The sequence below is a fragment of the Anastrepha ludens genome, chromosome 2 (genome assembly GCF_028408465.1).
Source record: "Anastrepha ludens isolate Willacy chromosome 2, idAnaLude1.1, whole genome shotgun sequence".
Classification (NCBI taxonomy): Eukaryota; Metazoa; Arthropoda; class Insecta; order Diptera; family Tephritidae; genus Anastrepha; species Anastrepha ludens.
Window position 1 is genome coordinate 43726150 of NC_071498.1, and position 13178 is coordinate 43739327.

Here is a 13178-nt window from a genome sequence, read left to right on the forward strand (position 1 = left end):
CCGGATCAACTCAATTTCGACTTCTATGTTAGCATCTGATGCAATTTGTGGTCCAGTCCTTACTTTATGGCGCTAACGCTAAAAAGCTACTGCAAGTTTTAATATTTCGTGCTTACTTACAAATTATGACTCTACTATTTTCAACGTAGTCTCAATTTTTTGATGGATAGTATTAAAATAGGAGTAAATCGCTAATTTGAAGCAAGATTGGCTTGATCGAGAAAAATAGTATCTGAGATAAGCACAAAGAAATTTTCATAAGCTCATTTTTTATGATTTAGGAGGTGTTAAAAATTCATGAAGGTAAAAATTACCAATAACTCATTAAGTGATAAAAGACACATTTTTCTTACGGAGGCATACAACAGTTTGAAGCCGTTTGTCTTACTTCTTTTCTTTTTCTTCTTTTTTTACATATATAACACTCTTGCAGCCAATGGGCGATATATTCTGAACGCTAGAATTTTATTCTCAGTTCAGCAACCTCATAAAAAAATGTCTGCCGTTCGGAGTCGGCTCGAAACTGTAGTTCCCTCCATTTGTGGAACAACATCAAGACGCACGCCACAAATAGGAGTAGGCGCCTGGTTAAACACCCAAAAAGGGTATTCCCGTCAATTATATATATAAAGGGTTTTCCAATAAAAGCTCTTATTTTGGCATTCAAAGAAAAATCAATTTTTTAATATAAATGATCGGATGTTTATTTCATTATAAAGAGGAAGGTATGCCGTAAATAGTGAAAAATAACATCAGGCAACGACCTCGCTTACAGGACAATATCCTTCTCATGAAATTTTCCATAACCGAATTGCAAAGTGGCTGCTCCATCTTTGAGATCTTGAATCGACCCTGGGCTGTTGGCGTAGGCCTTCTCTTTCACGTTTCCCCAAAGAAAAAAGTCACAAGGTGTTAAATCATAAGATTTCGGTAGCCATTTGTGATCATCTCTTCGAGAGATAACACGATCCGGAAACTTTTCTCGTAAAAGATCAGTGCTTTCGTTGCTTGTGTGGCATGTAGCGCCGTCTTGTTGAAAATAAACGTGGTCCAGATCAATACCATCCAATTCCGGCCATAAAAAATCGTTAATCATCTCTCGATAGCGCAATCCATTCACTAATAACACCTGTTCTTGGTTGTTGTTTATATATATGTATCAAGACTGCTGAGTGTAAAAAAGGATATGAATAGGATAAATTGGAATTTAGTACAATCGGTTTTCAATTCAGACTATAGTTTTTCACTGAGAGTAAAATTAGGGTATGATCAATAAGTATGCAGACAAATGGTCGTCCTCTTGCAATAGTTGGCACTGAGTAATTATATGGAAAGCACTGTTTTGAACCAAAGAACATAAATATAGATTTTATGAACAAAATTTTCAATGGCCTTCGGAGTCAAATATATAATACAAAAAAAAAAAAACACTGAAAAGGTGCACGTACACATTTACACTAATTATAAACTTATATTAAACACCCACGGTAATTTTCTAAAGTACACATTTCAAGGCGTTATTTACAAACCACAAAAGCCTTCTGCTTTTCGCCAAAGTTCCAGTTACGCTAAACAGATGAGTCAATATTAGCTTTGACAAATTTAATTCACTTTTGAATTAAACTTCCCCTTCGAAAACTACGTTTGAATGTAGCGCAATCGTGCAAATAGATTGTATCGCCAGTTAATTGTGAAAAAAAAAATCGCAAAACTAATATTTTGAAGAATCATTTGCGCCCCTAATTACTCGTAAGTACATATTTGCACTGTCACTTGAATAAATACAAAGTGGGCTGAATTGGGGTTCGAAAACGGAAAGTGCTTAGGCAAATTCAGTTCGCACTTTAACAAAGTCGATTTCCCACACCAGCGAAAGTGAAAACAAATATAAAAGCAGGCAAAAAGCGCGCAGCAGCCAAAGCAAACACCCTGTTTTACTAATAAATCGGAAAAAGGGGCGTTGCGAGCGTCTATTTGGTTTGTGCTTTGCGTTTTTTTTTTGTTTTTTGCGAGGATTGTAAGATGACTTGGATTTACGTTTTAGCAACAGTTTTGGGTAATTTTGTTTAGTACTTTCGGGCATTTCGATTTTTTTTCCCATACTTCATTGTTTTTTGTCATTTGTTTGAATTGCTGGGCAGAAAAGCGTACCATAGTTGTGTGTAGGTGTTTGGTGCTAAAATTTGTGTTGGCTTATCTGCTAATTAGCGAATTTATGCCATTCAACGCGCCAAGCAGCCAAACAAATACAAAGCATTTACGTACATACATGTAGGAGGGTAAACTTGTATGTCAGTGTGTGGGTATGCTGGTGTGATAGCTATGTAGATGCACACGAACTGGTATTTGAAGGAAGAAGTCATACTAGTTCCAGAGTGACTACAATTGTACCAGTTGCAAAATTATTAAGTTTGTTTTTATAAATTCCATTTTATTACATATAATCTGTCTTAACTTACACATACATAATTGGCGCGTACACCCTTTTTGGGTGTTTGGCCGAGCTCCTCCTCGTATTTGTGGTGTGCGCCTTGATGTTGTTCCACAAATGTATTGACTTAACATTCAGTATTATTCATATTTCTTTATATTTATTATTAAAATTTAAAGGAATGTGCGTAAGAACTCCTAGTTCAGCTACTTACTATTATTTAAATGTAATTCAGATTTTAAATCTTTGTGGCAAATTTTCCTAGTCTACGTGCTAAGTTGATATTATTTATTAAATTAGATGCTCGGGGAATTGGATGGATATCAAACCGGTTATTAGATTATACACTTATATGTACATGACTAATAAATTCTAATAATTTAAAATTGGTACTTTTAAATCTCGGTGCATTATTTCGTTGCGGCCTTACTATCTACAGATGCGTAGATGGAGTGAAACCATTAAAGAATTTCTAAGTAAAGCGTTTTTCAGTAAAAGCGCTTCAACTTGTTTTTTTTGAATAAAACACAAACGGTTTGACTTTTTTAACTAACTTTTTTTTTATTATCGAGTTTGAACATATACATTTAAGTTTGAAATTCGATTTCTTTTGCATGACCACCGCGTGCACGTTTTACGAAGTCCAATCGTTGAACCCAATTTTCGACCACTCTTTTGCATAAATCGGCCGAAATTCCAGCAATTTCGCGTTCAATATTGGCTCTGAGCTCACAAATCGTCGCCGGCTTGTTACTGTAGACCAATGACTTCACATAACCCCAAAGAAAATAGTCTAGAGGCGTCAAATCACACAAGCGCGGCAGCCATTCGACCGGTCCATTTCTGGAAATAATGCGCTCATCGAACTTACTCTTCAACAAATCAATTGTAGCGTGTGCTGTGTGGCTTGTGGCCCCGTTCTGTTGAAACCACATGTCGTCTAAGTCCATATCATTCAATTGCGGCCAAAAATAATCATTTATCATGTCGCGGTATCAATTTCCATTCACAGTAACGTGGCGATCGTTCTCGTCAACGAAAAAATATGGGCCAATTACGCCGCCGGCATGTAAACCGCACCAAACAGTGATTTTTTCGGGATGAAATGGTGCCTCATGAATCACGTGTGAATTGCTTTCTGCCCAGTAACGCATATTTTGCTTGTTGACAAAGCCATTGAGCCAAAAGTGAGCTTCATTACTGAAGATGATTTTTTGGAAAATTTATAAATTTTCATAAAAATTGTGCACGATTATTTTCATAAAAAATTTGCACGATTTGCAATCGTTGCTCAAGTGTGTAGCGTTCCATGATGAAATGTAAACTAATGAAATTTACAAATGACAAGCGAAAAATAAAAAATATTGCGTCGTTCGCCCTCCCTATCGGAAAAAAGTTGAAGCGCACCTATTGAAAAACGCCTTATAATTTCGAGACTGAGCCTCATACTTGATTTCGATACAAATATTATATTTGCAGATGAAGATTTTGTTATCCAATGCAGATTTTTGTTTGAGGAGCCAGTAGAGTGAGCGAAATTTTCATCCCAGTTGCTTATGCTTCAAGAATGTATGTAAGACTAACATGGCGTCTTCTATCGAGTTGAATGCCCAAATATTTTGCCTGAGCAGGTTGAGGTATCTGGCAGTGATTTTAAGTTACTGAAGGACACGAGCCTTCGTGGAGTGTGAAAATAATCTGTAGTGAATTGGTTTGATTTGATTTTATACGCCACTTTTTCAACGAGGTACTGACTTTGTCGAGGTTGAGCTGCAGTAGAGCTGAAACAAGATAACTTTTGGCCATTAGCACCGTTACGTGCCAAATGTAGCTATGTGCGTGTTTTCTGTCAAGAGTAGATCGGCAGTTATCAAATAGGGGTGTATGCAAAACAAATATTCCAGAGTATTGAAAATATTATTACCTATAGACAAAAAACTATGATGGCTTGGAGGTTCGTAATCAATAGGAAACTGCATGCTTTTTATTTTGCTAACTTTTTGTTAACTCAAAAAGACTCAATACCAAAAAATTACTGAACTGAAAGATTTTGGTTAACCAACCAAGACTTTTAATATTGCAAAAAAAAAAAAAATAAAAACAAAAAAAAAATAATAATAAAAATAACTAACCGTTATTATTTGGCTAAAAAATAGAAATAAAGTTTTAAAAGTAATATTTTTTTTTTTAATAAAAATGGAAAAAACAACGTTTCTCTAAACTTTTGTTATAAAAGTCATAACCGTTTAGCACCTGAAATATTCTGATATTTTTATAAGTAGTGCCTCAAATATGCGCACAACGGGGTTTGGGTGAAATTATTGCTGGCTTGGTCAAACATCTACGCAGGGGGTCCCTAAAATTCCACTTACTATTACTTCAAAGACTGTCCGTGCGAAAGACAAACTATAAAACAACCTTAGTTACTTAAGTGAACGGCAAAATGTAATGAATGACGGAATTAAAATAAAATTTGTTTTTAAATTAAATTTTATGAATGAATTTAATAAAACAAAAATAAAAAAATTGTGGAGATTTTCGAAATAACGAAATTCTTTTGAAACATTAAGGCCGGCGGGCCAATTAAAAGGTCAAAAAAATAGATTTTGTTTTTTCCTGAAATCAATAGCTTAGATATTCAAGAACATAAGACACAAATTTTCAGAGTTAAATTCCAAGTATTTGCAGAGCTACAGAGCCGAGCGTGGTGCGGCGTCGAGCAACCGTGCGCTTATTGTTTCTTTGAAGCGCGTTTTCTCGGCATTTCATTTTCACGATTTTACCTAATTTATGTACACGATTGCAAAAAAACTAAACGAGCTATCCATTTCATTCAAAAGGCGTTATCTTCAGTATTGTTTCCTCTTCTATGTGAACTAAAAAAAATATCCAAAAACTTTTTTTAAGCGACTTTTTTACCCAGTTGAAGAGTTTTTTTTTTCCTTGAAAAACCACTTTTTTTTTCTACCTTCCCCAAAAATTCGAATTTTACGTGTTTCTCCCAATTTTCTTAGTTCACATCGAAGATAATTAGATACATCAAAATTAATAATCTTTTTTTTTTTGTTTTCAGATGAAAATTGCAAGTTGTATCTTGTACAGAAGTTGGACACTTCAGTGGCAAGGCGCTCTGGGAATCTATTGATAACTCGGCTTACAATATATTGTTGGAGATTGTACAAATTTTTTTTTTCTAGTTCAAATATATATTAAACTATCCCCAAAACTTCATTTGGCTAATTGTTTTTTTTCTCATCCTACAACGCTTCGCGAAAACTACTGAATTTAGGACATCTAATTGGCCCGCCGGCCTTAAATTACCAACTTTTATTTAATTTTTCAACTCATTCCAAACTGATGATTTTCGCCATAAATTGGACTAGTTTTTTTTGGTCCATACTGAAACTAGGTCGTGTATTATTATAATGCTGAAGCACTAGCTGTGCAGTTCGTTAGCTAGCATAATTCTAAAAACTGACAGATAACCGACAATTCGTAGGTCATCGCCATGTTGAAAATGCAAGTTGCGCGCTTCGTAAAATAATAGAAATCGAACTACTTCAGCTGCAAAGCAAACTGGCAGTAAGATATGTGGTTCACAACAAGTAGGTTTCACTGCAGGGTATCTATGTACTTGCGTTGAATTTATACATGGGCGAGAATACGGCTAATAAAGCTGATGTGAGTTATGCTGCCAGCAGGTGCACTTTTTTGTTGTTTTAAAGGTGGCATCGAAACACTCAGCCCATCACAGTCGCCAGTGGACCAGTTGTAAGTGCAAATGTTCTTGCAAATCAGCCGTTAGGCACATTCTTTTAGCGAGTTGTAAATTTTCTAATTATCACAAGCATATTTCTGCATAAAAGTATATTAAGCATATTTATAGGCGCTGATAAGCCGCGTGCGTGCATTCTACATTAACCGTAGTAAAAAAAAACGAACACACAAAACAAACAGAAGTAAATATTAATCTAAGCGAAATGTTTATTGCAAAAGTAGAGTATGTGGCATGGAATTGTGTCGGTGGCATAAATAAGAGTTAAGGTGTAGTTGCGGTAGCGGCATCGAAACAGGGGGGAATATGTGTGGTTATATGCATTGATTGTGATTGTGAAGTCATTAGCATAAGTAAACAAGGCAGGCAAACAAAAACAAACAAACAAACAAGCAAGCAAGCACGCACACACACAAATGAGTAAACGAACAAACGATATTGGAGGCGTACGAGCGAACTAACTGTCACAAACGCATACTCACACACACACACACACCCACCAACACTCGCATACTCATTTGCAAATACAATATACGCCTTCTTGGCCTTATGGTGGAGCAAATTACAGAGGGCATACGTGTTTATGTGTAGGTATGTGTACAATACCGTCACTCTTCATACAAAAGGCAAATTGATACTGTTTCTCTAAAGGAATTATAAAATATATTATATTTTAACACTTCCACCCAAATATTTCGGGAAAATATTAAGATTTATGTGGACTGCCCCGATTTGAAGTTCCTCCCTGAGTTGTTCATATTTTTATTAAACCAATATTCCAAAAAATGTCACAACAAGCAACAAAAATATCATTATTTTTACGCTCAGAGGTTTTTTTATTATGAAAAAAAAGATTTTCAGATTTCAGATTTTATTTATGAAAAAAGGCCCTTTTGAAGATATTTTGAAATCGGTTCAGCCCATGTTGTTCTTAATATTTTTCCGAAATATTTTGGGAGAAGTCTTAGAATAAAGGAAAATTTATGTTTCCGAAAACCGCAACCGCGAACCACCCTAGTGTGCATATAGTTAGAGGAATAAGTAGCAGGAAGTGTGTGCAGCAAAGACAGGTGGTAAGTGAAAAAGTAGTTTAACGCTTTTGGATAAATTTTTTCGGTATTTCTACAGAGAACATTAGTACTAATTAAAGAAATTTCTATTTCAAAACTTACGCAGCTTCGACAATAGCGTTTGCTCTTAACATCTTGTAAAATTTCTGCTGAGAGTTTAACAGTGTCGAAGTAGAAATAAAAATGCAATCAATGTTGCAACGTACTCCGAATTCACCAATCCATTCGGCTACGGCGGCCAAGGAGTTTTTTACTTACATCCGTGATTTAGTTCGCATCTAGCATGGTGGTTGTGACTTTCTGTTAACTGAGTATGTAGAGAAGATCATAGAGAAATGGGCTTTAGGCTAGTGTCTGCCTACGTCTGTCGGCAGGCCCAAAATACTTTCCGATATCGGCGCTATTAAGTTAGTGGCATAAGTACTGTTGTATATGCAAATTAAAATTTACTAACAACAATGAATTGTATTCTCTCAGTGTGAACTAACCTTATTATATGATATATTTGACATAACTTTTGTACATTTGGCAATGCTGAATTATATCTATCAGAAATAAAGTGTCATTAAGTTTATAGCAGTCAATGCGTGTATATCTCAACGACAGCCGAATTGCGTGAGTATACACATACAGCAAACATAACAACTGGCGACGAGGAAAATTTTGAGCACTTACAATGGCTGAAGAATTTTACAAGAAATTGTTGGAGGAGCAACGTGTCTTCACAATGAACGTTCTAAAGGAGCAGAAGGCGTGGATGGACAACTTTGCGAAAAGGTCTCCAGGTCAAGATAGCACTCCCGTTCCAGCATTTGTTCAATTCAACAGTCAACACCAGAAATGGGACTCATACTTGGAGCAACTAAAACAACACTTCTCTGCTTACGCGGTAATTGACGCCAACAAGCAGAAATCATTTTTCTTATCTTGGTTGGGCAGTGACGCATACGAAACCCTCAAAAAGCTTGTCGGCGTTGACGAGTTACAGAAACAAACATTTAATGAGCTTTCTGCAAAACTAACAGAGTTTTATAAGGAAAAGGTTCATGTAGTTGCAGCTCGTTATGAATTTCATAAGGCTGAAATGGGTAATCGTACATATAAAGAATGGATTGCCGAACTACGAAGCATAGCCCGGCAATGTGATTTTGTTTGTAAAAAAGAAAATTGTCTACATGATTTCTCAGACGATATGATTAGGGACAAATTAATTTTGAAGTCACCGCATGATGCAGTTCGTACAGCTGCATTACAAAAACAACAACCAACATTGGCAGAAGTGCAGCTAATCGCTGAGTCATTTGAAACAACAACGAAAACAGTAAGTACAATCAAAGACAGAACGGACACTGCAAATGCAATAGACAGCAACGGAATTTATTCGATGACAACGAAAAACACAGAAAAATCTAGCATGCGTAACAAAAACAAAAAGAACCAAAAATCAAAATACCGTTCATGCACAGGTTGTGGAGTTTCACATAATCGTGATGATTGCAAATTTAGAAGCGCTGTTTGCAGAGGTTGCGGTAAAATAGGCCATATCATAGCTGTGTGTTTATCGAATGAAAAAAAGCAGGAACAAAAGCAGAATAAAGGGAGTAAAAACATCAAAGGTGAGAAAGGTGACAAAATAGATTACATTTCAACGGCATTTTCGGTAGCTAGCGCAGCTAGCAACAAAAGTAAGAAACAGTTTGTTCAAATTGTGGTCAATGGAAAAGAGACTCGGTTTCAAATGGATTCGGGCGCGGAAGTCTCAGTTATAACTCTAGACACTTACGAAATGTTAAATAAACCGCCAGTAAAGCAATGCTCGCGTGTACTATATGGGTACGGTCATACGCAAATAGAAACTTTAGGAGAAATCGCTGCCAAAATACAATACGGGTCAGTAGAAAAAATACTGCCTCTTGTGGTTTCTAACGTGCGTGGTTCAAACAATCTATTGGGCGTAGATTTATTTGAACAATTAGGCTTTAAAATTGTGCAAGTTGATAGCGTGACCGCCAAGTCGAACGCAAAATTACATACAATTTTGTCCACCTTCGCGGACGTGTTTACTCCAGCACTTGGTACAATGAAGTCAGTCAAAGCCTCGATCAGACTTAAGGAGAATGCAGTGCCTAAGTTCATTAAAAGTAGGCCAATTCCTTTTGCTCAGTTACCAAAATTTAAAGATGAAGCACAACGGTTTTCACAAGCAGGTATTTGGAAACAGGTAACTTTCAGCGACTGGGCATCCCCCATCGTCCTAGCAACAAAACCGGACGGATCGATACGCATTTGTGGAGATTTTAAAAAAGGTGTTAACCAGCAGATTGATGTAGATCAATACCCTCTACCCACAAGAGAGTGCCTATTGCATACCATTCGATACGGTAAATATTTTTCTAAAATAGATTTGCGTGATGCATACCTACAAATGGAGCTCGATGAAGATTCGAAAAAAGTGCTGGTGGTCAACACACCGCTCGGTTTATTTCAATACCAGCGATTACCGTATGGGGTAGCAAGCGCACCAGCCATGTTTCAGAAACATCTCGAGCAACTATTATGTGGAGTCGACGGATGTGCAAATTATATCGATGACATCATTGTGGCCGGTGCGAGTGAACAAGAACATATCGAACGCTTAGCGAAAGTTCTGCATATACTCCAATCCGCGGGCATAAGATGCAAAAAGGAAAAATGCGAGTTCCTAAAAACAAAATTAACTTACTTGGGGCGTGAAATAAGCGCAGATGGCATTCTGCCCGACGAATCTGGTATTCAAGCAGTGAAGAACTTACGACGGCCCAAAACCTTGAAGGAACTTGAGACATTTATGGGTAAAATAAACTATTACCACAATTTTATTCCGAATTACTCTCAACTCGCAGCACCCATGAACAAATTGAGGCGAAAGGGGGCGTCATTTCAGTGGAAGTTCGAACAAGAAAACGCGTTTAATTTGCTAAAGGAGCACATCATTAAAGCTACGATGTTGGCTCATTTTCGAGAAGACTTACCTATAGTCGTGGCCACTGATGCATCATCGTATGGGGTGGGAGCCGTGCTTTCACATATCAATCCAGACGGGACTGAACAGCCGATCGCCTTTGCCTCCAAAACACTCAACCGACATCAAGAAAACTACAGCCAAATTGAAAAGGAGGGCTTGGCGATAATATTCGGAGTCAAAAAATTTCATCAGTTTCTATACGGGCAGAAGTTTACGCTGATCACGGATCACAAGCCATTAGTCAGCATATTTAGTCCCGATAAAAACCTCCCAACAATGACGGCTCAACGTATCCAGCGATGGGCTATTACGCTCATGGGGTACCAATTTCAAATAAAATATCGCAAAACAACAAATCACGCAAACGCTGACGCATTATCGAGATTACCATCGGGTCCAGATGAAGACTTCGACAATGGTGAAATTAACCAAGTTGTCGCTATACAAACTCCAATTGATATTGAGGTCATACGAAAAAGCACCAACAGCGACAAAATACTACGAAGAGTTAAAGAATATATTCAGAAAGGATGGCCGCATAAGTTGTGTCCAAACGACCAGGATCTCCGGCCATATTTCAATCGTAAGTTGTCCTTGATTACTCAAAATGACTTGATTTTATTACAGAGTGATGTCACACGGGTTACTATTCCATACTCATTACGTGATCAAGTTTTGCGTCGGCTTCATGATGGACATTGGGGTGTGGTAAAAATGAAACAACTAGCACGACAACATTGTTGGTGGGATGGCATCGATAATGATATAGCGAGAATAGCAGCTGGATGCGAAAACTGCAAACTAGCGGGTCCAAGTGATCGGCGGGAATATTCAAGCTGGCCTGAACCACAAGCACCTTGGCAGAGGATTCACATTGATTTTGCTGGTCCGGTATTTGGTTCTATGTGGCTTCTGTGCATAGACGCGTTCTCGCAATTTCCATTTGTTTACAAACTAGCAAATACAACGACGGAATCAACGATTTTCGCATTAACTACCCTTTTTGCTAGTGAAGGTTTGCCAGAAACTATAGTAAGTGACAATGGCCCACAACTTACGGCCGATGCGTTCAAAACATTCTGTCACCAAAATGCTATTAAGCACATCACGATTGCACCGTTTCATCCACCTTCTAATGGACTGGCTGAAAGATTTGTGCGTACTTTTAAAACAGCCGTAAAAAAGAACATAGATGACGGCTTGCAAGTAAATGAATCGGTTCTAAAATTTCTTTCATCCTATCGCACTATGCCAAACGCAAAAGGCATATCACCAGCACATCTTTTACATGGTCGTCCTGCACGTACTCTCTTTTCGCAAATGTTTTCAGTGGAAAATGACAAAAATGACTTTAAACAAACTTCAACCAAATTTTCATCTAACGAAAGTGTCTATATTCGCAACTATGGCCGCGGAGAAAAATGGTTAAAAGGGGTCGTGGACAGACATCTTGGAAAAGTCATGTACGTAGTAAGAACTAGTATGGGCTACTTTAAACGACATCAAAATCAAATGAAATCTCGCCATCTTAACGACGCCAAACCAGTTGAAGACAGCAGAGGAGGACCTAATTCAGTTACCAATATATTGCTACCTGATACTATGGTGGATACTGCTAATGAGCAGTATCAGGAACAACCAAGAAGTCCACTAGAAGTGCGTCGAAGTGGCCGTATTCGTAGATCGGTACACCGCTACCAAGCTGAAGATTTTCGTAATTAAAGCGGAGGATGATGTTGTATATGCAAATTAAAATTTACTAACAACAATGAATTGTATTCTCTCAGTGTGAACTAACCTTATTATATGATATATTTGACATAACTTTTGTACATTTGGCAATGCTGAATTATATCTATCAGAAATAAAGTGTCATTAAGTTTATAGCAGTCAATGCGTGTATATCTCAACGACAGCCGAATTGCGTGAGTATACACATACAGCAAACATAAGTTGAGAGTCTTACCATTTTGTTCTGGTTCGTTCTAGAAAATAGAAAATATATCTTCTCTCATCAGAGTACTCACTGGGCAGTTTTCAATAGGCAAGCATGCGAAAAGACGGGCGGAAAAGCTAAAAAATTATGAGTGGCAAGTAATGATAACTTACTTCTTTACTATCCCGGAACTATTCAGAAACAATCTTCAGCAAATCGGTATTCTATTCATGAATACTCTAAATTAGATTGCGAATGTAGATTTAAAAATAAAGATGAGATTAATCATGGACACTGCATGGCTCATGGGCAAAATATGATAACACTATCGGTATATAAGTGTTCCGTCCAATCTAGCGGCTGCCACCTCAACTCAACCCAACTTAACCTTACATACGTCCAGCAGCACCAAAAATGAGTTAAAAGAAAAACTGTTTTTAGAAGGGATAGCAATAGAAATTAATATAAAAAACCTTTGTACATTGTTTACTAGTACTTAAACTGTGTAAAAAAATTTATTTTAGCTTTTCTTTACAAAAATGTGTATAGAAAAAATCACCTGAACCAAAGTAAAATGAAAAAAAGTTGTGAAATAAAGTTGTAGTTATAGTCCGTCGAGCCGGATTTTTGAATTTCGAAAAATTTTGCAATTGACGGCATTTAAAAAAAAAAAGTATGCGTTTTACGGCATAAATGTCACACTTTATTTATGTTTATAAAATTTTTTAATAAAAATATCAAAAATTCGTTTCGACAGTCTATAGACAATTTAAAAAAAACCGCATCAAAAAACATTAAAGAACTGTATGAGTTATCATGCAGACCGTGCCAGAAAAAGTAGTTTCCAGAAAAACGAGGTTAAACTTTGAAGTGCATTTCGCTCGAGGTCGCGCTCATTTAAAGCAAGAATTTAAAATTAATTTTGAAATTAATTTTTTTGACGTGATAACGTCTTATAATTC

General features: G+C 36.9%; 1 protein-coding gene across 1 annotated transcript; it reads left to right on the forward strand.

Moving 5' to 3' along the window:
* Positions 1-7952: 7952 nt before the first annotated feature.
* Positions 7953-12002, forward strand: LOC128860124 (uncharacterized protein K02A2.6-like). Its single transcript, XM_054097435.1, has one exon. It carries the CDS (start codon positions 7953-7955, stop codon positions 12000-12002), a length of 4050 nt encoding a protein of 1349 aa, XP_053953410.1.
* Positions 12003-13178: the final 1176 nt, after the last annotated feature.

Coding starts and splice junctions, on each gene's coding strand:
- LOC128860124 (XM_054097435.1), top strand. CDS start 7,953: ATGGCTGAAGAATTTTACAAGAAATTGTTGGAGGAGCAACGTGTCTTC.